Source organism: Halichoerus grypus, chromosome 6, assembly GCF_964656455.1.
Source record: "Halichoerus grypus chromosome 6, mHalGry1.hap1.1, whole genome shotgun sequence".
Taxonomy (NCBI): domain Eukaryota; kingdom Metazoa; phylum Chordata; class Mammalia; order Carnivora; family Phocidae; genus Halichoerus; species Halichoerus grypus.
In genome coordinates, this window is record NC_135717.1 from 135,160,643 (window position 1) to 135,188,003 (window position 27,361).

General features: G+C 36.0%; 1 protein-coding gene across 1 annotated transcript in view; it reads left to right on the forward strand.

Moving 5' to 3' along the window:
• The window catches only part of TRHDE (thyrotropin releasing hormone degrading enzyme), a 367,225-nt gene that overhangs the window by 336,341 nt on the left and 3,523 nt on the right, over positions 1 to 27,361 (forward strand). Inside the window, exons 16-18 of the mRNA XM_078076295.1 lie at positions 19,312 to 19,479; positions 19,997 to 20,137; positions 22,833 to 22,914. Coding sequence (XP_077932421.1) covers positions 19,312 to 19,479; positions 19,997 to 20,137; positions 22,833 to 22,914 — 391 coding nt within the window. The remainder of the gene's footprint in view (positions 1 to 19,311; positions 19,480 to 19,996; positions 20,138 to 22,832; positions 22,915 to 27,361) is intronic.

Consider the following 27,361-nt stretch of genomic DNA (forward strand, 5'->3'; position numbering starts at 1 on the left):
GGTACCAATTTATGGTAAAACCATACCGCCACAGCGGTACCAATTTATGGTAAAACCATAAATTGTTTTTTGGCCACCATGTTAATGGTGGCCAAAAAACAATTTTAATGGTTTTTTCCTATAAGAAAGCAAAGAGAAGAGGGAGAGCTCAAAATCAGTAGAGAGTACATCTCTATAAACAAATAGTTGTTCTTTGAAGCAAGAGCTAAGCACATGACAGTGTGAACAAGAAGGGAGGGACCACTGCTTTGGAGGAATCACATTCACCCTCATGAGGATGAGCAGGATCGTGTTGGATACAAAGGACAGGTGGGAGGCAGGGGCAGGTGCATGAGTACCTAAGGGGGTTGGGGAGCGGATGGGGATTCCAAGCAGAAAGAAGGCACATGGATTGATGTTTCGTTTAACGAGTGTAGTAAATTTCGATTTGTAAATTTGAACAATCCATCACTTCCAAAATTCCCTTATACATGAAAGTTTATGTATGAGGTATCAGTTCATTTCGGTTTTGATAACTCTGTCACTTATTTATGGCAAAATAACTAAATTTGGGTCTAATACGTGAAGGTTCTTTCATTCTTTCCTTCATCATTTGTATATTCTCTTCCTTTGCTTTCTTCTGTAACTAGAGAAGTAAACATGTTGAGTGGAACTAACTTTGTGTTTACTAAGATTTGCTCAGCCAGCCATATGACACGTCCCTGCATATACAAGTGACCTCCTGTGGTGAGGGTACAGGGTACTCTCTGAGCTACCTGTATGTGAGGATCAGGGATTTAACCTGTATTTTTTTCAGTGACAGCTTAATAATAAAATAGTGTGATCCTGTAGTTGATACTGAGTTTAACTTTCTTAAATTGAGTCAATGAAGGGGACGGTAAGGTTGCTTTTTAAATGTGCCTGAAGAAACACACCGGTCAGTTGCATTTGTTTGTTTGTTTAACTCTTTCACACCTTAAAAATCATCTTTAAGAAAAGCCTCCCAGGGTAATGCAATAGGATACTTATAAAACATTTTGGGAGATGCAGCATATATATGCCAATAAATTTAAAGGACAGTGAGTCACGGAAGTTAGCAGGGATTGTGAATCTGGGGTGCTGTGCTACTTTACAGCCCAATCTTGATATGCTGGGGAGATAGGCCCAATCAGCGAGGTTGGATTTAGGAAGATAGAATGGATGTGAAAGTTGGTGTTGGAAAAAGTAATAGAACCAAAAAGTGCATTGCAAAGCTAGAGATGGTAGTAGCAGAGAGAGAAAAATTCAAGAATTACAGTGAATCATAAATTGAATGAGTCCACATTCTGATCCCTGTTAATATATTCAAATGCTGCAGTGTGTTGAATTGTAATGGTGATGTCATACATCAGAACGGATGAGCTACATTCAGGTCTTGTTAGGCTGTGATTTGGGGACTGAGTTCAGCAGAATACCACATCTCAGAAAAAAGACCAATTGCCAAGCATTCAGTAGAGAACAATACAAATAATAAAAAGATCTCAAAAACACGAGCTGTGAGAGGTTATGAGACCTGAAAATTTCACTCTAAAAAAAAGACCTAGAGAAGATGATAGCCTTTTGCATGCATTAAAAAACATAATAAAAGGGACAGAAATTGGTTTCTTTCACTGATTAAGACAAATAAACAAGAAATAATTGGCATAAGCTTCACTGAGTAAAATATAGGGATTATATTATTACTGTAGGTGAATTATTATTTGAAAATTTCTGTATTAAAACACTATTGAGATTCTACAATTAACTATACAGACATCACAATATGGTAATATGGTTTTTTTATAAGCAATTTAATCTAAAATTAAATGTGTGTCCATAATAACACAGCCTCTTAATTTTGTGATAATGTATTATTTTTCAAATAATGTTAAAAGATACAATTTGAAGCTTTAAGCCAATACAGAACAAAAATTTAAAGTATTTAATTTTTAAAAAGTATTCAATAGATACTGATATCCATTCCCTAATAGATGAATTGATAACTGGTATCATCACTCTACTTAAAAAATATCCTGAAACAGTGGAGTACCTTCTACATTGTGGGGTATCAAAAATGTATATTGAATCGAAATGTATTGGAAATCATTTTGAAAACGGAAAAATTAGGGCCCTTCCATACTAAAAATTATAAGCAGAAGAGCATCTCTGGAGCTTTGCGACATACGTGATACATAAACTTCACCACTCATGCACTTCATTATAATGTTACTGGTATTATTGTCTTTAATGATGATCATAGTGAAAGATATATTTATTTATTGAGCAGTTAGTACATTTCAACTGCTTTTTGTGCATGATCTCATCATTTTTATTTCATTTTTATAGAAGACAAATCCAAAACTCACAAAAGTTATATAACTTGCCAAGACTGTATGACAACAGGCAGTGGATCTGGGATTCCTTTCCCAGACTGCCTGCCCTTCTAACCTCACCGCATGTGATGCTGTGGCGGTATGTCAGATTACCATATATCAGTAATATATGTTTGTTCAAAAATGATTTTAAAAAGAAGAAAGAATAAAAAGGACACCCACCAGAACTTAAATACTCTTTGCAATGAGTATAAGCAATAGTTGAATGCAGGTTGTGCTCATGACATAAGCCCGTGGTTCCCACATCCGGTCAACGTGTAAGAATCGTTGAGAGGACCTGTGAAAGGGTTTGCTGGACCCCACCCCCAGTGTTCTGATTCAGTAGGTTGAATGGGGCCCAAGAACTTGTATTCATGACAAGTTCCCGTGTGATGCTGATGCTGCTGGTCTGGGGACCAGTCTTTGGGAACCACTGGTGTAGGGAAAAGCTACTGTCTTCAAAGTCAAAGACACCAGTGATCAAACTGTAGCTGTGCCATTAAATGACCTGAGGCAAAACACTTGGTTTCATCATCTGAAAAACGGCAGTAATATTACTAACCAAACAAGACATAAGAATTATACAAAAGAATGCCTATTTATTATTTGGCTTTTATAGGAAATCATAAAGCATGAATCATCTTTGGAGTTGCCTTCTACTTGTTTTTACCATACAGGTGGGTGGTGTGAGTTTTAAATGGGGAAAGTAGAAATAAGTATAGAATAGAGCAGTACAGAACATGTATAGAATGCCCTCATTATCTGATCTTCTCTGTAAGTTTGGGAGTTAAAGCATGTGACCTGTAATATAAAATATAAAACAAAATATTACCATAGGGATTCTCAGATAGGAGCATGGGGATGTTTGCCCTTTTCTTCCTGCTTTAAGAAATACTGCTTGGCTTGGCCTCTAGGAAAATGTTTCTTTTTCCTCCCTCCCCTTCATCTGCTGCTCATGTCCCTCCATCTGCCATATCTCATCGTATCTCATAGGTAAAGAGCTCCAGTTCGGCTCCCTTCCTTTGTGTCTCTTTCTGCCCATCGGTATTCGCTTTTCTTATGTGAAAACACAAAGGAGGACAGACAAAAGGCTCTTTTTGCTATAGTCTATATCTGGTTCAGAAACCTCGTGTTTTCTTCTCCTAAAAACATGGATCCTAACTTATTGTCCATGTTCCCAAGTTATTATGGTCCTATTTCCCTGGTTCTGTACACTGCTTTTTATATTCTTCTTAGTATGAACTGTCCTACTATAAATTTTCATAGGCTAAAGTTATACCAGCCAGACCTGCCATTTTTCTGCTCAGTTACCAGCATATGCATTTTGCAGATGAGTGAAGCCAGCAGGGAGTCTATACGAAATAATGGAAAGGACAGGGCTGCCCAAAACTCCGTGGGCTGGGGTGAGGAATTAGGTTTGCTCCTAATTGTAATGGTGATGTCATTAGACAGCTAGGTTGTCATTAGACAGCTGTGGCTTTTGATGAGTCCATGTTTACTCCGAGTCTCAACCCTGTTTCTAAAGCAAGGCCATTGACCCCAAATCTCCAGGGCTTACATTAGATGTAACAGTCCAAAATTTCATACTCCCTGTCCATGAACATAAATCATTCAATTTCCTCCTGATATGTCCACTGTTGGTTCTCTTTTGATTATTATTATACAGTTATTTGATTATTATACAATTTAAAGGATGCATTTTCATTTATTCACCTATTCAGTAAGTGTGTATCAAGCAGCTACGATGTGTCGACACCGTGCTGGACACTTGGAAGGCAAAGTCCCTTCATTCAACTGATGCCTGCGCCTGTTACTTCCCTGTCATCGAGAATATGTGGTTCATGCCCTGACACACCCTAAAGATTTGTGGTGGAGGCAGGGAGAGTGTAGGAGGGAAACAGAAATTGTTCAAATACACACATACCTAAACATGAAACTCAGAAAAGTGCAACCAAGAAGTCTGTGGTGTTCTGAGAGAATGTCATGGGAATTTGACCAGATCAGAGACCAGGGAAAACTTCCAGCCCTGAGAGCTAGTGGTGGAAATGAAAAGGACATATTTGAGCATGACTGAAGAAGGAAGAGTGAGAGGAGTTAATGATTGCTTGCATATAAAGGGTAAAAAAGGAAGGCATTAATGACAGTCCACTGGAATAATCCAATAGAGCTCAAACATTTATACATACTAATTGCCAAAGACAACATTTTTCAGTCTCTATCCTAAACTCTCCATCATACATGTAAATAATTGCAAGGATTCACCTTTCAGCATATTATAAATAGACACTTTTTTAAACAAAATTCTTTCAAACCCCTAAATGTATTCAATGGAATTGAAACACCCTAGCTACTTTAATACCCCCTCTTAGCCATTTAAAAATATGATTTATGTTTTTACTTAACAGCCACAAACTTTATATTATTCTTTTCTTCTCCCCCAAATTATATTCTAATATATCTTTGCTAGATAATCCTTTTTGGATCACCCTATCATACTTCTCTGCAATAGGAAATACATACATACAACACATACAGACATATACACACATAATTTTTTCATGTCATAAAATCCTATGTTAATTTTTTTTCAAAATTGAGTTTTTATTACAATGATTACTTGTATATAATTGACCAACATAAATACATGGCAAACTCTGTAATTTCCAAACATAAACATTGTTAAATATGAATGTTAAAATTGAGATTGGTCTTTTTCCCGAACCAGTTTATATATTCACAGACAAATATTACTCACTGCTAGAATGAGAAAAGTTTCACCATCAATTCTATTTGATTTTTATGTTAAAGTACTGAGAAACTTTATACATAAAAATAAATAGGTAGGAATGGGAGGTATTTTGTTACAGTGGTGTGACACAGTTCTTTTGTCTTTCCAAGTGTTGTGCCAAAAATTACATAGTAATCTATCACCAAAATTTTTAAATTATCACCTGACAACTTGATTAGACCCTTCTTCAATTTTGATGGAAGCTAAGAATTTAAAAAATTGAAAACTCATTTTCTAGATATCAACACCAATATTTAGAATTTTTATTTGATATTGCAGTACAATGTACCCTCGGAAGATGCAAGATGAGTGAAAGAGAAATATACCTTTCTCCTGGAAAATGAAGGAAAGTGGGAGAAAGGTTTTTATGAAAAGAGAAGTATCCGTATGAAAGTTTAGAATGTGGAACTTGATTGCTGTAAAAGTACCCATATCCTTAGGTATTCTTTAAGAAATCTTTCCTTACCCCCACAGTTAGGAGCACCTATCTAGGTGACACTAGGAGGTGTAGAAATGGAAGGAATGAGTGATAGATTAGATTGTTTAGGGAAAGAATGTAACATAAGGAGAGCGAAGGTGAAGAATTGAGAAATCACAATTTTGAATAGCTGGGTATCATCCAGACATGAGTTGTGGCCCTTGAAGCTTAACATTTATGGTGTCTTCTGAAAGTTGTTTTATTCCCTCTACCAATGTTCATATTTTTAAATTTATTATTAATCCTTTTCACTATGAATGCAAAGAATTTTATCTGTTTGAAGATAGAGATCTATCTATAGATATAAATATCTGAAAACAGTGGATAGTGTAAAAATATGTCTGGAATTTATTCTTATAAATATGTCCCCAGGAACCTGTACAATTCTTAAAACTTATTTCTCCTTAAAAAAATCCCGCTATTTCTACACTATTTTACCTTGCAAAATAGGCAGTTTATATCTTAGTTTCAGAATAGTTTTTATGATTTTCTCATACGTATTTAAAAATTTAACTCAAAGCATTATTTTTCTACATTAAACCAAACCTGCTTTTACAAGTCAAGTTCTATATCCTCTTTAACTCCTAACTAACACCTGGCCTAGAAACTTTTTTTATCAGAATATCAGAAATTATTTCATTTTTACTTTCTAAGAGTTTAGGGAGGATGCTGTAAAAGGTAGTCCTATTCTCAGTAGACTATGTTAAGTAGCTCAAAACTGATTGACCTGTACTTTTAGTCATTTACATTTTTACTTGCATGTGAGATAACACAGCATCATGTACTGTCATTGTTTGCCTTATTTTTTTACTGTCCACAGTTGGGACACTGGTTAATAGAGAACTTCATGCAAATTCTACCCTGAACATTCTTCATAACAGACCCACTGAGGTGAGGGGAAAAATACAGTGAATTACCTACTTGAATGTTTGTAATGCTGATTTTAAAAAAAGTACTTTAGCTAGTTTTCCCCAATGTAAAATTTGAGCACACATATTTTTCACTTTTATCATATACTTGGAAAATAAAACTTAACGGGTAGTCACTTCCCTTCCATCATCTTTCTGCCCTAGGAATTGTATATTTCAGTAGTTAACGGCCAGTCACCTGGTTATGAATTGTTGCCTGTGTAACCCTAGCACAGAGATTTAAAAGTTGCTCATGAAAATATTTAAAGCAGAAAGTGGTAGGGGAACCTCTGGAATAATTCACAATTACCATCAAAATCATCACTACCATTAACATCTTATCAATTTATCTCTCTGTAGTTCTTCAAAGCTAATACAAATTTAATATGCTGCACCCCTTCTCCCTCATTGTGACCCATGCAGTATTACAGGGCTATGTTCCTCAGTCCACCTTTGGATAATGGGATATCTGGTTAATAGTTGACTTGGTTTTTAGCTTTCAGCTTCATTTCTAAAATAAAGTAGTATTGCACATTTCTTCCATAGTAATATATCTCCTTAATCCAATCAATATTATTTCAGACTTGTACACTACTTGATTCATGTGCTAAATATATCTTGAACCTCTGCTGCATCTCAGGCATCATACTAAAAGACACCAGAGATCCAGTGATGAACAAAAGGACAGTTTCTGCTTTCCTGGAGCTTATAGTCCAGTGGGATAGACTGAGACTAATCAGATGTCATACAAACACTTTAAGATTTTAACTGTATTGAGAAGCCAGAAGGGAGATTTCTAAGAAAAGGGCAATTTTACCTATCAGTGAGTTGACATTCTTGCAGAGTGACAACTGACCTGAGGCCTACGGGACAAATACACATTCATCAGGCAGAGAGAGAAAGATGTTACTTAAAAGAAACAGTGTACAGGAATGGCCTTCTTCCTCAACATCATTTCTCAAGATTAAAGTCTTGTTACTTTCCAAAAGCGTCACCGTTTGGGCAGAATCTGTACTAACCCAAGGACATCCTCTGCAAGTCTTGCAATTTTTTTTCCAGTTAATCATGTTTGTTTTGTTTTTATTTGCCGAGAAGAGCAAAAATCCCAGTTAATTGATCATGCGCCTTCATCAAAGCTTTAGGGAATCGCTCTTCTAAAATTAGAGTATGTTACCAAACAAAAGTGTTTTGGAACACCTATGTAGAAGAAAAATAATATACGAAGTGTAGTAAGTGTGCTTGCTATCTGAATTAATCCAATTGTGAATTCCTTTGTCAAACTAGAAATCTCGTTCATAACCAGTAGTCCTATGTGATTTACCATCTGTGGAAGTAGAGGTCATCTATTAAGATTCCTCAAGTAATGGCTACACCCGTATGCAGAAGAGGGCTTTCTTACCTCTCTTTTCCGAAGCTTCTCTGGAATCACACTGAGAGTTCCACTCTTCCTTGCCATTTGGAGAATTCAATACATGCTGGCTTAGTTCAGTCCATCATGAGATAAATATTTGACTAAATGACCTACTTGAGGGACTATCTAATCTGGATGTATTTTTTTAATTTACTTCTTGGTGTAGCAGAGAGTTTAATTGCCTCAAGAGCTAATATAACTTCAGTAAGTGCATATTTCTATTCATTTTCTTATAGTCATATTTAGTTTCTAATCTAAATACACTAACAATTTTATATTCTAATTTAAAAGGCAGAAATAATCCTACACTTGTTTTCTTTTTCCTGACCCTTTTGGCTTTTTCCTGACATTTTACTTTAAAAAAAAAATTCTATTACAACCGTGCATAGAAGCAAATAGTCAATAGTATTTTTTTAAGGTATTTTAATTTTTACAGAAGCATGCTTTTGAAGGTGACTTGATTTAATTTAACTGTTTTTCTTTTCAGTATAATTGGTTTTCCCCCCATTTCTGCCAATAGTAATTTTCCTATCATGCTAGTATTGTTTGCCTGATATTATACCAACTTCAGGCATAATGCTATTGAACTTTTGTCCCATCTATCAAAAGATATGCTTATTGATTAGTTATAGAATAGCTCTATTTTAACCGCCTGACTGTTTGTCACAGTACAAGTACTAAGTGAATATGGATTTCCATGAGCAACACAGGGAGCAATGTTGATTCACTCACAGTAGTGATCACTAGTATTTACTAAGCCAGAGCTGGAGAACCAACAAAAATATTTGCAGTTTCCAAAACATTTTTACTTACTCACAGAGAGTGGATTATAGTAATAGATTCAGATTCAGGTTTATGACAACTGCTACCAACCATTATAAAGAAGAAATTTCCTCCACATTTTCCAAAAATAATATAAACACTGAGAAGATTCAGCAACATTAACGACATTTCCTTTTTGTTTATTTCCCCCCCCTTGTGATTAAGACTTAGGACTGATTCTATACATGTAATTCATTCTAGCTCAAAATGAAAATGAAAATAATTCATGTTAGGCTTTCTAATGATAGTGTGATAATATTTACTTAATATTGTGATAATGTTGATGGAAAATGCTCTACAAGCATCAAATACTGTTTTGTGATATATGTATTTTAAATTTTGTGATATATATATATGTATACACATATACGTATATATATCTCAAAATATCTAAAAGTGAGAAAGAACTTGGATGACTTGTAATTTCTTGGCAATAACAGGAAAAATAAAAACGCATGCACACTGTTGTGGGTTGAATAGTGGCCTCTAAAAGATATGTCTAAATCCTAAACACTATCTGTGAATACGACCTTATTTGGAAATAGGGTCTGTGCAATGAGCTCACATGGATTTAGGGTAAGCCCTAAATCCAGTGGTGATGGTACTCATAAGAGACAAAAAAGAAGGCACAGAGAGACACAGAGGGAAACTCATGTGAAGACAGAGGTAGAAATTGAAGAAATGGGTTTGCAAACCAAGGAATGCCAAGGATTGCTGGAGGTTTTGGAACTAGAAGAGAGGCATAGAACAGATTCTGCGGAGCCTCCAGAAGAAAGCAATGCCGCTGACACCTTGATTTTAGACTTCTAGCTATAGGAACTGTGAGAGAAGAGATTTCTGTTGTTTTAAGCCATCCAGTTTGTGGTACTTTGTTATGGCAGCTCTAGTAAACTAATACGCACACCTTTAGCCTCTGCTTCCTATTCAAAACTTGGTTTATGATCAACATTTTGCATTGTTTTTCTTTCTTTGATGGAATATCAAGGGACACTACAGATAGCAAGTTCAACTTTTAACTTTCACTAACTTCTCCCTGCTCTTAAGGTTTTCATCAAGAATGAGATACTGAGAAGACAGTTCTTAGTCCTCCCAAAATTCAGACAAAACTATCATCAGTGTTCATAAAATTATTTTTGTAAATGTGTAAAAAAATATATGGGGTGGTCAATGGTATGAAAATAGAATAATTATGTAGAGATATCCCCTAAAATTCACAGCAAAGAACCCATGCTCATGTTTTAGGATCCCTCCTAAATATTTTGAAAGAGTCTCTTCTTTTTTTCTTTTTCATGATTTGAGATTCTTTTTATAATTAAAAAATCAAATAGAAAAAATTCACGTGACTTCTATTTTATTTTCATATATACATAAACACTGCTTATTTTATTCTGCAATATAGAGCACAGGTATCTAATATATATTCTGCTTTCTGTTCTCGTCATACACATCAATGCTACAGCTAGAACCTGCCAGTTACATGCATATGTGCATATATACATTTGTTATTTCAGAAAATCATAAAATTTGTGGCGACTTTTTAAAGATATGTGTTTTTCTTAGATTTATCGTCTGCCAATGCAAAATATGCCTTTTGCCTTATTTTGTAACTTTTTCATCCACTCTTGCCATTCCCCTTTCCTCCAGAACCCAGATTGTTGGGGTTTTTTTCCCAATAATTTTCTGTTACCTTATATAATAGGTATAAATTATTTTTAACTATTTTTAATTATCAAATTTAATTATATCTATCCTTATTCCTTAAAGCGCACGCACACGTGTATGAAGTTTACCGTGGATTTCACTGCTTTTTCTTTTTTTTTTTTAAAGATTTTATTTATTTGAGAGAGAGAGAGAGCACATGAGAGGGGGGAGGGTCAGAGGGAGAAGCAGACTCCCTGCTGAGCAGGGAGCCCGATGCGGGACTCGATCCAGGGACTCCAGGATCATGACCTGAGCTGAAGGCAGTCGCTTAGCCAACTGAGCCACCTAGGCGCCCCTTCTCTGCTTTTTCACAGGAGGGTCAAAGTGAAACCATAGAACATCTAGGATTTGATATGAATAAGAATACTTCTCTATTTTTAAAAAGTACAGTATTTTGTGTGTGTGTGATGAATGTGCCAATTAAATCTCTGAAAACCTGCAGAATTACATGTTGTAAAATTTACTTTGGCCAAAGTAAAATCTATTTTTAGTTAGGGACCTTGCTATTGAGAAAGATACATTACTTATTGCCTACCCATGACAGCTTAGTAGTTATGCCTAAAAAAATTAACTAAATTGCCATAGTTGATTCTTCCCAGGCTGGAGAAACAGCCTTGTTAACCTCAGTGACCTTGACAGTGCATTAGAAAAGAAAGTAAACCACATTTGCACAGGCCCTCCCATTTATAAAAGTAGTATTTTGATGGATACAGTAAATCTGTGTAATTTTCAACCTTCCTACGAAGAATACAAAAGACAATGAATGTTGCTATAAATTATGCCTGGGCAATAAGAATTATTTGTCAAGTTGGAGCCCAATGTCATCCAGTGGGATTTTTATAAACACTCAGTCCTGGGTCATGATTTGAATGAGCACAGAGCTTATGGATTGCTGATGTTTCTAATGTGTGGTTTCCATCATCATCTTGTGTCTTCATAGTTAACATACAGATTCCTAATTATTGTGATTCAGACATCACAATCATATGTATGAAAATTTAGACTTCTTATCCCAGGCAGCACTTAACTTTACGGTGCAATGGCCAGAGCCCAGTGAAAGAAACTTAAATATCACAGATCAAGACAGAGCAGGTTCCTTGAGAAGCCATGGATAATGGGCACCTGGTAATCAGTAAACAATCTCATCTCTAACACAGGCATCTATAAATAGGGCAATTTATCATCCATTTCACAACGTCTACTACAACTGTATACCTCTTAAGTTTTAAATGATGCTGTGCTCTTAGAACTATTTATACTAGCAGCCTGCTGCTCACTGTTTCAGAGTGAGTCATCAGAGATAGCTTAATTTTTCTACTTTTGTTATAAAGCAGTTTGATTTTTTTGAGCTCTCATGGGTATAATTGATTCTGGATGTCATAATGGTTCTGAGTTGTGAAATGTTAAATAACAATGTCCTAGGCTTTTCAGTGGAGTGAGTGGTTAAAATCCAGGACAAAGAAACAGTTTAAACAAGTCAAGTCACGAATTCTCTAATTGTTTGTTGTTGTTTTTTTCTATTACCTTTTTGTGGGTCTTTGTCATTGCCGGTCTTTGTCATCATCATGCTGAATGTTTTGGCCTCTGTGAACATTTCTCACTTGTGTTCTTTCTTTCTACCTTTTCTTTGATGTCTCCTTCTTTTTATCCTGTTCTTGGTAATGTTGTCTGGGCCACCTGGGTTCTTAAGTTTTTGTGCTTTAGCAATTATATTTTATAAAGTGGTCTTATAGCCTAAATATTTACCCTCATCATCCCTCTTCCTTCCTACCCAGTAGCAATAATAGCTATTTTATATATGGGCCTTAAAAGTTTAAAATGTAATGTCATGTAAATTATTTCAGCTTAAGTAAAGTAAATGTCTCTTTTAAAGTACAATTATTTTAATTATAAAAGCCATTTAAAAAGAGTGCTGTTATCTTAAAATATAATCTTTTGATAAACTCTGTATAGTAACAGTTAAGTGAGCCCCCCTTCAGCCATCCTTTTTCCTTTCATATGGGAAGAGCGGCATATGCCTCTTTGCAAATATGCAAGAATCAAACATAAAGAGGTATTGAACATTTCAGAACACAGTAATCTTATTTTTTTAAATTTTTTTTAAACATCTCTTTTTTTTAAGTTTTTTTTTTTTTTTATTTGATAGAGATACAGCGAGAGAGGGAACACCAGCAGGGGGCGTGGAGAGGGAGAAGCAGGCTTCCCACTGAGCAGGGAGCCCGATAATGCGGGGCTCGATCCCAGGACCCTGGGATCATGACCTGAGCCGAAGGCAGACGCTTAACGACTGAGCCACCCAGGCGCCCCAGAACACAGTAATTTTAAATATAGTTGGTCTGTTATCCTCCTGGTGGATCCATCTCTATGTTTTGAGGTCCAAAGGGCCACAAAGACTGGCTTTGAACTGCCTTTTCCTTTGTTCCAAGGTTTTAGTGTCCCTTTTGTTATGCTTAAGTTTCAGTGGGAATGAGCAGGCCTGGTGTGGACACAAGAGAGAGGAGTCTCTGGAAAAAGAGCAGCCCCAGCTGCTGCCCCGCAGGTGCCCGGCCCACAGCACTGCGGCCCAGTGTTCTTTCCAAAGGTCCCTGACGCACGCTTCACGTGGGATTCTTTGCCAGGGGCCTTGTAGAGATACTATGAAACAGTACTGCTTCTGGGTGCCAGGGTTTTGATATGGATTTGGTGGCGTGTTTGGTTGACAAGTATACCGGTGAAGTTAGGTGGGATTATAAAACTGTGTTTTATTATAATGCCTTAATGTATTGTCAGTCATGATTTTTATAATTACTCATTCACTTGTAGTGAGGTTGTCTGAAAACTTTCTTTCTTTTTAGTCCTGTACTCTTTTGGGAAATATGGAGATATTTGTTGCCACTTCATACTACTAATAATAGTAATAAAAATAATGAGGAAGAATATCCTTACTACAAATTGAGACAGTTTTCTACGTACCCTGCACTTGGCTGTGCGTGGCATTTAGATAATGCCCATACTGAGCTCCAGATATGTACCAAGCACTGTGCTCATTTAATCATTGTAATAACCTTGTAAGGAATGGTTTTCCCCATTTTCCAGATGAGGAAACTGCTGCTTAGCTGCAAAAGGTCACATGTTCTTTCTAAACAGCTTTAAGTTTTATTCAAGATAGCTTTCTTGGGAGCAGCCAAAGGACAAAGAATGAAAGATGGCAGTAGGGGATACTATGAACAGGGTCAACCTTTGTAAATGCAGGTTATTTTTCAGTCTGATATTTTAAAGTCAATGACTGCCCTGAAAGAAGTAAGAGTACTGGTACTTATAAGGTCAAACAAGATTTAGAGTATTGATGAGGAAGCCTCAACCAAAGCTGTCTTTTAACTTTTAGATTAGACGAATGATCTTTCAAATGAATTAATTAATTGCAAATTAATTAAAATTAATTAAACGGTAGGCCACAGGCCAAATTTCTTTCAGTGCCACTGAAAGAAATAGGTGCTCTTAGAGAGGCTAGTGATTTGAGAAATTTTTTTCATTGTCTTTGAAAATAATTAAATCCGCATTTCAATGTTAATACAATCGCTAATGAAAAGAATCTTGTACTAACAGAGCAGGAAGGGACTTTAGAACTCATGTACTTTAGCCCTGTCCAATTAGGATGAAAAATGAAGCCCAAAGCAATGACCTTGACTCGCCCGGTCCTAGAGGCAGTTATTGGCCAAATTAGGTCTACTGAGAACCTGCTTAAAAATAGACCCCTATCATGATTAAGCATCAAAATTTATATTTTAAAATAGTATGATTTTTTTTCCTTTGGCCTGTATAATTTCCTCTGGGAGATATTTTAACTGTATCATCAGAATTGTTTCTACATATTATTCAATAGCATTTTTCTATATTGGAATATGTTTTACTCTAATAGTAATAGAATTTTGTCTTTATAAATGTTATTATACATTTACTTATCTTATTTCCAAAGTAATTGTCAAATTTATTAAATGATTAAATTTGAAATACGTGAATTAAAAAAGAAAGACTAGTTAACTGTAATCCCTCAACCCAGAGGCAAATGTTAATATTCTCTTGTTTTTTCTTTTAGTCTTTCTTTCTAATATACACATTATGTTTTTTTTGCTTAATATAGTCATGTTATGTATATTATGTTCATCCTTAATAATATAGTTCATCATATTAAATAATGTATTTTATCATATCATTAAATATTAATCTATGATATATCATTCTGTGCTGCTATTTATATCTTAAACAGGTCCCTTATTGTTATTTTAGATGTGCCCTGATTTTTTACCTTAAAAAACACCTACAACAAAGAAAATTTTTATAGCAAAATCTTCAGAAATGTGTCTGTTAATTTATCAACCTACTTCACAAATTTCCGTTTAATAACTAAAATACTAATTTACTAAGATTTAAAATACTAGTCCCATTCCACCATCATTATTTAACCCAGTAAAAAAATTTTTCTAGATTTTTCTAAATTTTTAAAATCCCTCTATTTTTCTGCCTACTAAATTTTTTTAACTTCTACCCCAAAGCATTTTGTTTTCATGCATTTGCTTTTGGCAAAGTAAAAAAGGTTCAACATATCACCAAAATACAAAATAGATTATTTCAAGATGCTAACTGTTACAATTTCAAAACTATTTTGCTTTCAAAACTTTTACCATACAAATGAACTTTGTCATGATCCTATTTAAAATGAGAATAGAATAAAAACTATAGTACAAGTTACACTAATTAGGTAATAATTTTCTGCAGTGTTAGACCCTCAAGAAGATAGACACTTCCTTTTGGCTAAGCATTCCTCCGTTCATCTCCTACGAAGGCAGATAGGAGAGACTAGCTTCCTGGTCCTGTACATGGATACTACACAGAGAGAAAAATAAGCACAGCTTTCCTTCTCTAGATAATAAGATTCCATTAAAAGATTTATTTCTGAGGCAGCAGCTTAAAAGAAATGACCATGGGATATTCACATTCTTATAAACAATTTCCATGTCCATGAGAAGGGGCCGTGCCTCCCTGTAATCCTGATATCAAGAATCTCACAAAACTCATTTGTACTGCTCATAACTATGGGTTCTTGGGTTCTGTGGGGTTTTCAGCCCATGCTTTCCAAACAAATGAGCTTTCATTTGTTCCTTAACGACTTTGGTTTATACAAAGAGATCTTAAACTGTCCCCAGAGCAATCATTTTGCTAAAATGTTATTAGAACATCTTTACAAATTTAGCAACAAAAGGGGCTTCATTAACAATGGAAGTCATTGGGAACCAAGGCCCTTAGCAAATTCAGTGCTCACCAGTCTTGTTTTATTTTCAGCAATGAGGACAATAATGTTATGAACTATCCATTGACTCCTTAGTTGGTGGGTGGGTAAGGAAGTTGAGGGGTGCATGCCATGGGAAGAGATGCTCGAAAAATCAGGGTGGTATTCTCCTGTTAATCAGTTCTGTCCTTGCCCTTCGAAGGAGACCTGTGAACCGGAAGCAGCGCATTCGCATGGCATCTGCTAATAGAGTTATTTCTTTCCTGAGAGTTTTGGAGATTTGCAGCTGAGACCGAGGGCGGTTTTTCAATGGCCCATCCACAGGCTTGAGATTATATATGTAAACATATGGGAGTCTCATTTTTATAGTAATCAAATTTGATACATCTGCTCTGCACAGAGGGACAGCTGCTGACAAGCCGGAAAAGCTGACCTGCAGCTTCTGGCAGAGCAAATCCAAATTATGGGGTCTCTCTCTTGGTTTGGGACTGCAGCTTGAGATCCGGAATCTGCCCTTATTCTGGGCAGCTTTGCTTTTAAAGGCCTCCTTTGCCTAGGATAACTTTTGCTAGATTCCTTCAGGGTGGTCTGTCATTTTATCCAGCACTTTATTGCTGAGTGCCCTTTTAAGATTTTTTTCTCCGTGCTGTGTGTATGAGTAGGTTGCCATAGAGCAGTTCCTTAAGTACAGTGCTCACCTATGTCCTTACGCTCGCCCAGAGGCTGCATTTTAACAAGGATCGCTTCAGTGCTGGTGGGCACCATGGATACTTATTGTTGGAAATCCAGTCTTGCCCATATTGAATATTTCTCAAAGATGACTGATTTAACTGTGTATTAGAAAATTAACTTAAAAAAAAAGGTTAGCGGCAACCCTGTGGCCACTTCAGCACTGAGAGCATGATAAGTTGGATGTGTCCATATTACTCTGATGACTACCACTAATAGAAAACAATGTATCATACTTCTGTTGTCATAGCCATCTCTAAGCTGATAAAAATGGGAAAGACTTTCATGTACAGATCATCCTGGATCTCAGTTTACTATATAGTGGTGATAGTGCAAAATATCCTCCCTGAGAACAGAGTTCCCTCTCCTGCAAAAAGAAGTTTATAATGCAGACGGCATGATATTATTATATAGACTAAATAAAATGTATAACCTGGAACATGGTATTGCACAGAATTGCTATTTCCCGCCTCTCGTGCTCCTCTAGCCAGTGCCCAGGGCTTTGGACGGGCTAGTCCATTTATTCATTTGTAAGTGCATCTTACACAGTTCTGCATCAGTCAACAACATCTACTGAATAACAAAATATGGACTATTGCTACTGATTATGATATAGGGCAGTCAAGTTATTTCTAAGGAATATAGTTAATATCTTTTTTTTTGCATTTTCTATATTTCTGTATGCTTTTTCTACTTGAAACCATTGATATTGGAGATGGATTTCATAGGCAGTAAAAAACCTAATTCAGTGGGCTCTATCCCTATATTCTCTTTAGTATATTAATAGCTTAATGACTTTCTATTAGGTCTAACATTAAGAAAATATACATTGAGAAAAAAAGAAAATATACATTAATTTATGAGCTGATGATTTCAGTAGACATTTTATTGTTTTTTCTTGCAAATTTTTCTATTGATCTCTTGGCCAAAGTCATGTTGATACAGTGTTTTGCTCTGTAGCCTATAATATTTCGGAGAAAAGACTCATCCTCTTTTCTAGTTGTTGATTTAGAGAAAGACGAGGTTTCTTAACTTTTTTATTATAGTTAGTAAAGATGGAAGCATATTTGTAATCCTGTATGCTATCTACCATGATTGAATGTGGTAGCAATGTTTTCTGAAGCTCTTGGATGGTTTCTTCTGATGTCTGTGTTCCTTTAAAAACAAAACAGAGTGCTTGCCTCTAATACCACAAAGAAAAAAGGCTTCAGTTAGCGAGGTTAAAGTAACTTTTCTCCAAATACTCCAAATTACTTCTAGGAAGAGACAGAATAATATAGTTTTAGGCATTTCTGGGAACAATTAATTTTGTATGATACTTCTAGCAAATATAAGCATTGTGGTATCCTGAAACACAATCCTCAATATTCTGAGTGTAGCCCTACTTAGCTGCTTAACAGAATAAGATGAAGCTTATCTTCCTGGTGGTCATTCAGACACTTCCTCCTGTTTTCTAAATACCCCTTCAACCATAGCGTGTTTTAACCATCAATCAAGGTCCTAAATCTTTAGAAGGGATTGTTTTATCTTGCTACCCAGAGAAAACACCTCTTAATCAGCCACATTCAAATTACAAGTGAGAAATTTAAATAGTAGATCACTGAATATGACACAAAGCAGACATGTATTTGTCTTTGACTTTTTGTAAGTATTCTAGTGTTCTTTCAGAGAATTCGGTTTTTAAAATGTGGGATATATACTGAGACTTGAGAGAACAATATTTAGTAAAAAATTGCTATGGTAAAGTAAACATGAGCATTTACAACTTATAAATAGTCAAGAGTAATTAAATCCACTCACAGTTTCCCACCATAATATTTATTTTGGAGTCCAAGTCAGATTTGTTCTATTTTTATAGTCACTTTTATAAATGTAGGGAAAAAGAAATTTCTACTTTCTCAAAATTTATTACTTTGTGTTTTATCTGTTTATTATCTCTATCGGTAATCTTCTAGGTTCCAAAATGTGAAGACCTATTTGAGAAAACTAATTTTAGGGAGACTTGTCTATGATTTTAGGATAAAATGTTTGTTTTATTCAAATTAGTCTCTTCAGCCTGTGCTTTCTTGTCATTCTTGGGTCTACCAATTATGAGAGAAAATGTTTGGTTGGTAAGTGTATTAATGTTGGTGGAAATATAAAGCATCCTGTTCGCATTGTTTTTTTAAGCCTTTGTGTTCTGATTTTTTTAAAGATTTTATTTATTTATTTGACAGAGAGAGAGGGAGAGAGAGAGAGATCACAAGCAGGGGGAGTGGCAGAGGGAGAGGGAGAAGCAGGCTCCTAGCTGAGCAGGGAGCCTGATGCAGGGCTAGGTCCCAGGACCGTGGGATCATGACCTGAGCCGAAGGCAGACGTTTAACCGACTGAGCCACCCAGGTGTCCCGTGATTTTTGTTTAAATATAGTTTCAAGAGTAGAAATAAAACTTGCATTCAAAATACATTATTTTACATCATTCAATTGCCAATATTTTTGAATATTGTTACTATATAGTATTATTCTCTTTCAGGTAAAATCTAATTAACAAAATCATCTCTTTTAAAAACTCACTGTAGGGGCACCTGGGTGGCTCAGTTGGTTAAGTGACTGCCTTCGGCTCAGGTCATGATCCTGGAGTCCTGGGATCGAGTCCCACATCAGGCTCCTTGCTCAGCGGGGAGGCTGCTTCTCCCTCTGACCCTCTCCCCTCTCATGCTGTTTCTCTCTCTCTCTCTCAAATAAATAAAATCTTTAAAAAAAATTAAAAAAAACTGATTGTAGTAAATCAGCATCTGTCTTTAGTTTCAATGCTATGAAGCTTTTAATTAACAGAAAACCAACATGGGTTGCTTCTTTAGGATACCACTAAATGTTAGAGACATCGTCTACTGCACAGGAGTTTCACTACTAGATGAGGATGTCTGGGAATTCATATGGATGAAATTCCACTCCACCACAGCAGTTTCTGAGAAGAAAATATTATTGGAAGCCTTAACTTGCAGTGATGACAGGAACTTATTAAATAGGTGGGTCAATTAATTTTCTAAATTTATTTGTGTAATGAGAGTACTCTCTGTTAATCAAACTACACTGAACTTGATTTTATTTCCTCGAATATATACTAGTTACTCTAAGATGTATCTTCTATAGCTAAGGAAAATTGCCATGTTGACATGACTAAAGCTAATTGAATCGAAAGAGATACCTTTGTTTCTCACTAAATAATAGGACAATGTTTCATTGAAAAAGGAAGTATTTACTATAAAGATTTTTTAAAGTGAGTTGATAGCATCAGAACAAAATTGTGATTTCTTCACCTGCAAGAATTTTTCAAAACTTAATTAATGAGCTAGTTAAAGTGCTATGAATTTGCTCTTCCCCCTTTTATAAACAGAAAATTGTTCTCTTGGTAAGTTGTATTAGTAGTTTACACAGGACTGTTCTTTTAAAGAATATGACAAATTAATGCATGTAATTTTTATAATTTTATAAAAATGTTTAAGTTATTGGGCTAAAAGTTTTTCTACAATTCTATCCTTAAAGGCTTCTGAATCTATCACTGAATTCTGAGGTGGTGTTAGATCAAGATGCAATTGATGTGATAATCCATGTCGCTCGAAATCCACATGGCCGAGACCTTGCCTGGAAGTTTTTCAGAGATAAATGGAAGATATTAAATACCAGGTAGAAATAAGAGTTCAGTCATTCAAACTTGAGTGAGTAAATTAAAGGTGACATAGGAGAGATAAGGGCCCAACTTTTTGTGTTAAAACCAAGGTCCAGATAATAGAATTAGATTTTAAAATAGTCAACCAAGATGGGTGTTGCCACTTCTGTGAAACTCAGAATTATTTTAATGATTCTATGACAGTATTCATGTAATAAAGATTAAAAACTGTGATTATATATGGAAATGTGGGAGTAAAAAGGTTTAGCAGTACAACTTTTGTGGAAAATCTATTGAGGTGTCTAAGGTTGAAGAAATATCATAAAACTATATTCTAAATGTGTTGTAGAAAAAAAAGATTTATAAATCAGATATAATTATTATATTATATAACAAGAAAATTTTACCTCTGCAGAATTGTTTTAAATTTTCTTTAAATATAAATGTAAAACACCTGAAATAAAACCAAGATATAGAGAAGGAACATTTGAATCATTGTATAACTCTAGTTGCAATAGAATGCATTCCTGAGACATCTTGTTTCATGGTGAGAACTCTTCAGCCTCAGTTTAAGAAAACGTTTCATTATGTATTTAAATGTATTATAATGAATGTTGATTTATTACTCTGATAATCTCTATGGCATTTTTTTTTTTTTTTAGATTTTTTTTTTTTTATTTATTTATTTGACAGAGAGACACAGCGAGAGAGGGGAACACAAGCAGGGGGAGCGGGAGAGGGAGAAGCAGGCTTCCCGCTGAGCAGGGTGCCCGATGCGGGGCTCGATCCCAGGACCCTGGGATCATGACCTGAGCCGAAGGCAGACGCTTAACGACTGAGCCACCCAGGCGCCCCATCTCTATGGCATTTTAAAATTAAATTTATTATAGAGCCTGTAGATGCTGTGTGTTCTCAAACTTAAATGTCCCCAAACAGTGAACAGACCTCTTGTTCTGTCTCTTAAAAACTGGTGTGTAAACTACGTTTTTAAGGTATAGCTTTCTCAGTTGCCCTTGTGTAATGGGTTCAATTTGAATGGATGCGTCCTGTTAAAGCAGAATTCTATCTACAGACATTTCATTGTCAGAAAGCACTGATATTCCTGGAAGACATACTGGCTTTTTTGTATTTGCAGCTCAGAAATTGGAATGATTGGAAGATTAAAACTTGCTTTGCTCTCATGTACCCCTAATATAGTGAATAGTCAGATACCAGGTGAAATTAATATATACGAGCACTTAACTTTAAAAAGTGTCAAATATCTGCCAATGCACAGTCTCCTTGGGGAGTGGTTTTGTCTGTCAGAGTTCAGCATAGTGCAGGTATTGTTCAGTTCCAACCAAAAAATGTTTGGTTCCTGGTATGCTTATTTTGTCTCATTGAGACTCCATGGTCTCCAACTGAAAGGTAGAAAGGTTGAGATTTCAGTATATCTACAGATATGGAAGTGTTTATCTTGACAAATAGGACTGTCTTCTTCATCTGCTCCTACTCCTCTGTCAATCCTTGAACACTGGAGTTCATGGAGGTGCTATCCAAGGTACTCCTATTTCCTGCCTGCAGATTCTCCGTTTTTAGTTGCCATCTACTCCAATCGCTCGATCGTTTCAATTGCTCCCAAATCTAGATCTCTTACTCAAACATTTTGTCTAAGCTTCACCCTATGATGGACCGTTGCCTGTTTGGACCCCCCTACTGAGGTGTACCTGCAAAGCTAAATCCATCATTGTCCTCTTGTCTTCCTTTCCCCAGGAAATAATATGGCCATCCAACAATTGCTCAAGCCAGACACTTAGAAAACCACATGTACCCCCTTGCCATATATAACAATTAGGCTTGAGATATTGTCAATTTAACAAGTCCTAAAAGAAAGATGCCACAATACTGTAAGGGCAGCATTAGAAAACCTCTTAAAATGGGGGCTGAGCCTTTGCTTCCAAAACCTCAGAATCTTTTTTAGTGTACTTTTCTTAATTCTAAGAGTATGGTAGCCTGTGACAGTTATCCTTAGCACAACAGAGATAAATCAATAAAATGAGAAACCTTGCCATCTCACCAATACAAATTGTTCCTTACTGTGGGTCATGAGTCAAGAATTTATGTCTGTGGTACAAGGATTATGCAATCCAAGTGAACAACTCAATATTTTAATTTAATGCCTACATGAAAACATACTAATATTTGGGGAGCACTTCAAAGAAATTTGGCTCAGTTTCTAAGCATGAAAAAGAATGCCAATGTCATTTATGACTGACCAGACCAAAGGATCTGTGTGACATACTGATAATGCCCAAGTTTGTATTACACTTTGTTGGGATTTTTTTTTTTTTCCTCATAGTGAACTAAGTTGTTTAAAGTAGAAAGTTTAAAAATATTTCTCCCTCAAGCCTTGGATTGGAAATATAATAGTAGTTCCTAAATCTAATTTTAGAGGGTTCCTTTTTTTTTTTTTTAATTTACTGCAACTTAGACCTCTCTGAAACATTTTGAGATAAATCAGGGGGCATCTGATGGTATTCTGCAGTCACAGCTCTTTGCACCTCCCTGGCTCCCTGGAGAAATGACCTTGAAATGTTCAGAGATCTTAATGGCAACAAGATAACATTGGTCAAATGGAGCCCTTGAAAAGGATTCTAAAAAAATCTATAGAGTAGTATTTCTTAAATTACTTCCTATATTAACATCAAGACTTTTTTTTTTTTATCTTTCCAGGTATGGAGAGGCATTATTTATGAATTCCAAACTCATTAGTGGAGTTACAGAATTTCTTAATACTGAAGGTGAACTCAAAGAGGTAAATATTTTAATATATGAGTTCTAATGTTTTTCTTTTATAAATATATGAAATTATACATTCACTTTAACCATTTTTTTCCAACAGATTCATATCCATTTCTTAAAAAAAAACATACGTTCATGATAAAGACTTGATTTAATTCATTATTTGCAAAATTATCTCTATTATATTAAACGTTAAATGCCTTTGGGGCTCCTGGGTGGCTCAGTAGGTTGAGCATCTGACTTTTGGTTTTGGCTCAGGTCATGATCTGAGTCTTGAGATCTCCTCTTAGTGCTCTGTGCACTCAGTGCAGAGTCTACTTGTCCCTCTCCCTCCCCCTCTGACCATGTGAGTGCTCTCTCTCTCTCTCTCTCAGATAAGTAAATAAAATCTAAAAAACAAACAAACAAGCATAAAATGCCTTTGAGAGATGTTTGAATATAATGATTCTCAAATCTACTCCAGATCTCTTTGATCCAATCATCTACTCGTCGGCTGATGATGTGAACCCAGCTTAGGATCCTAGAAATGACAGACCCATCCTGTCACAATGACTCAGTATTTGGGTACAAAAGATCAGGGCTGGTGTTAAGATATAGAACTTAAGTCTCCTTGCTTCGTGGTCAGGCCAATACAGGGAGTGGATCACTAGGTGTGATAATAATGCCTCATGCTATCTAGTCTGTTCAATGGAATGAATTCATATGTATGAAAGAGAATGTATCGGGCAATATATAATGAGATTAATAGTTTTTTCTCTGGTTTATTTCTCTGGAAATAATTTCTTTTTGACCATTAACTCACATTTGTAAAAGAGATGGGTGTGAAATGTGGAGGGGTAACTATGTAGGAGGGAGGAAAAAATATAGATACATTTAGATGATTCAGATGAGCCGGGCTTCAACCATCTATCACTTTTTTGTCTGCTGCTCAACTCCATTATAAATATATTTAATATATTTGGTCTTGAGAATCATGGCTTCCTCTGCTCTCACTGACAGAACGCCTGAGACTGTGACCCAGAGCTAATCATATTGAGCAGCATTTCCCCAGAAGCATCAACCCTGGCACCATCCTTAACATCTTCTAATATTGCCCAATGTTGTATGATCATCTCTCATGCACTAACTTGGATTCTTACACACGATGAGCTAAGCTAAGTCTCTGATTGCAATGATTTGAAATTCAATTTTTATCCCTGCTGTGTATTCCCAACCCTAAAGGATTTGGTTCTGAAAGCCCCAGCCCATGTTTTACTAAATTTTTTTTAATAAAGAAGCTAAATGAGAAGGACTTCTTTCATATCCATATGAGACAGAATGAAAGAACAATTAAATGAATGATTGCTTCCAATTTTCTCTGTATTTAAATGAAGTACTTTTAATTTCTTGATTTTACATTCAGGAATCAGTGAGTAAAAGACTCATTTAGTCACAACCTGTGAAACCACTGAAGTGAACACAGAAGTGAAAAATCGCTTCCACCCTTCCCTTCCCCTCCTCCTCCTCCCTTGTAGCTCCCTTCCTTCTGTCTTCTCCCCAGTCTTCTCTGCCTTTGCTCCCTTTCCTGCTGCCTCTCTCCTGTACCTGCTCCCTTTTCTTCCTCAAACTCTTGTCTATCTTTCATACTTTCCTTGCTTCAGGTATACCCAGGCCCTGGGAAAACATCTTTTAAATGGATATTTATTTGATTTTATCCTATGCTGACCATTTTGTCTTACTTACTTCACACATATTTTTAATATTTTTCCACTTGATTTGTCATTTGAAATGTCCTTGTAATGAAAAGTGCAGTTTCAAACGTGAAACTGAACTGTGGCTTTTATTCCATTACCTACGGAGTGCCTAACTTCACAATACCATCTCTCTGGGGCATGTGCAAGGAATACAAAGCAAACTCCCATCCCACTCCACGACAGCGGTCCCCAATCGTTAAGACAATGATGAGATAATGAAAGTATGGCAAAGCCTCAGAGGGCAGTTGTCAAACTAGAAAGTCAGCACCAAGTGGCCATGTCATGAAGGAATCCCCCGCCATTAATATAAAAGGGGTGAGGAAATTCCAGATTCATCCTTCTATAACCAATGATCCTCACAAGCAGAAAACCCAATGCGCTCCCTTTGGATGGGGGCATTTTCTTATTTTCAAGAGTATATATAGATCAAAAGGGAATCAACATCTTTGTGAATTCTGAAAACTTATTTTGATGTTAATGATCCCCATCAGCCCATTGTTGCAGGGTCCCTTCCCCAAAACTGCATTCTAGTACCTGAAACTGGTAATTTCCTTCTAATTACGTGGCTCTAGCCATTTGAACACTATTTCTCTATGAAACAGTGTGTTATTTCCTTAATTTTAAACTAATGGAAGTACAACCTGAGGGAGCTGCAGAGGCCCTTTGCCAGTTTTTCATGCTAATGCCTGTTAAGCAATTCTCTCCAGCCCTTGTTTGTTTTTGTTTTTTTTTTTTTCTTCTTGAGCCTAATCTACAACCCTGTTGTGGAGGAACATAGATCCTGTGCATCACAGACATCCCATTTACAGTTTTAATGTTGAAAATATAAACCTCATAATAGGGCAATAGCTAATTCAATTCATTTATATGGTTACTGAGAGTATATTAGGTTTTGCCATTTACTCTACAAATAATTTATTTTGTGATATTTAGGGTCTAGGGTACCCTAAAATCAGAGTTTTCTTTTTAAACCTGAAAATGTCTCCTAATGGAGAAATTAACAAACATGTCTAGAAATTTTATGCTAGGACTAGGAAGCACAAACAACTCTGACATCTTACTAAATGCTATTTTATAAAAATGTCTAAACTTGCAACATTTTCAAATAAAAGCATAAGCTGGCATAAATATTTAGGAAACACAGTAATAAAAGCTAATAACAGCAGAAAATCTACCAAAGAGCTGCAGAAATAAGCAAACTGGAATGCCAAGTCCCTTCCATCTACCCCGGGGCCTCTAAAGTCAGGCAAGGGGTCAGGAGGGTGCTATGATCTCCCCCCCCCAGGACCCATTAAATAGCTGCTGTAACCACAGGTTTGACAGAAGAGCTGCAGAGGAGTCTGGGCATAAAATCAATATGTGCCGACTACGGAAAGTGGGCCATATATGTTCTGACGAATAAGCTACTCCCAAGATTCATACGCGTCACCTCAGGCTCTCTGAGCTCACGAGGCAAGTATTTAGTGCACTTAAATAGTGATTTAAGAAATGAATCCCTGGGGACCCACCACTTACATTTGTTATTGATGGTTCTCTGGCAGGATAATCTGACCTACTGTCTTTGTGTCAATAACACATTCATATTCAATCCCATAGTTTGCCTTTGAGGAGGACGTAAGCGTTTTGCTTCACGTGTTCAGGCTGGCTCGCTCTCTCTCTCCTCAAGGGGCCAAGAGCATGCTGCAGAGTCAAAGTTGCCAAAGGGTCATTTATCACTATCTGGCATATTTAGTACTGCCGAGGAAAGTATGTATGTAATAAAGCAGAATATATTTTAAGAGGAGGAAATATAATTTTTTCCTGATTGACATATATTATGTAAAGAATTCCACTGTAATGTATCGATGTATATACACATGTATGCTGTAATATACCATACTTTTGTATTAAAACAATTCGAGACATAGATCATAATGTATTACTTGTTGCTTTAGGAATACAGAATGAATGAGTCCAAACGTAGAAATATATATGAATTATTGGATTAATCAGTTAAAGTTTAAAAATATGATTCAATGTTTCCATTAGACTTCCTTTTAATATCTTTGTGCCTGTAACGGGCATATGTGTGTGGCACCGTGCCTGGAATATTGAAGACATTCAATAAACTCCCATGTCTTCCCTTCTTCCTCTTAGTCTGTATAAATCTGGTAAAATGTCAAATCAATTTTCAGAATAGCATCAATAAATCTTTGTTATATGTTGGATATTTTACATGTTTGTTATCAAAGCATAGTGATTTTGAAGTCTTATAAAGGATATAGCTCTGAGATATAGTTATCCATTGCTAATGCTGTGGGGGGCATGGGGCTTTGTAGGAAAGTAGAGGAAAAACTTTGAGAAAACCCATGGGTATCATGAAATCAAAGTAACACTGTCATAAACAAACCACGCTACCAATGAGCCAATTTCTAGATTAACTCAGAAAAGTATTAAAGAGTCCATTTTAAATGCCCCTCCCCCCATACTTCCTGCTCCTGAGTCAATCTGGATGCACTACATTTCCCTCCTGGCATATCCTCCATGTGGCAGCCACCATGTGATGAATCACACCCACACTAATTACACCACTAATGTTTCTGTGTTGCAAGTTGATTTTTCACATTTGCCTATTAGCATTGCGATTGTTGCTTGGTTGCCAGTTTCTTAAGACATATCAGTCAGAAAGAAAAACTGCTAATATTTAATCTTGAAATAAAGTCCCTGAGCATTCCCACAATATGTGAG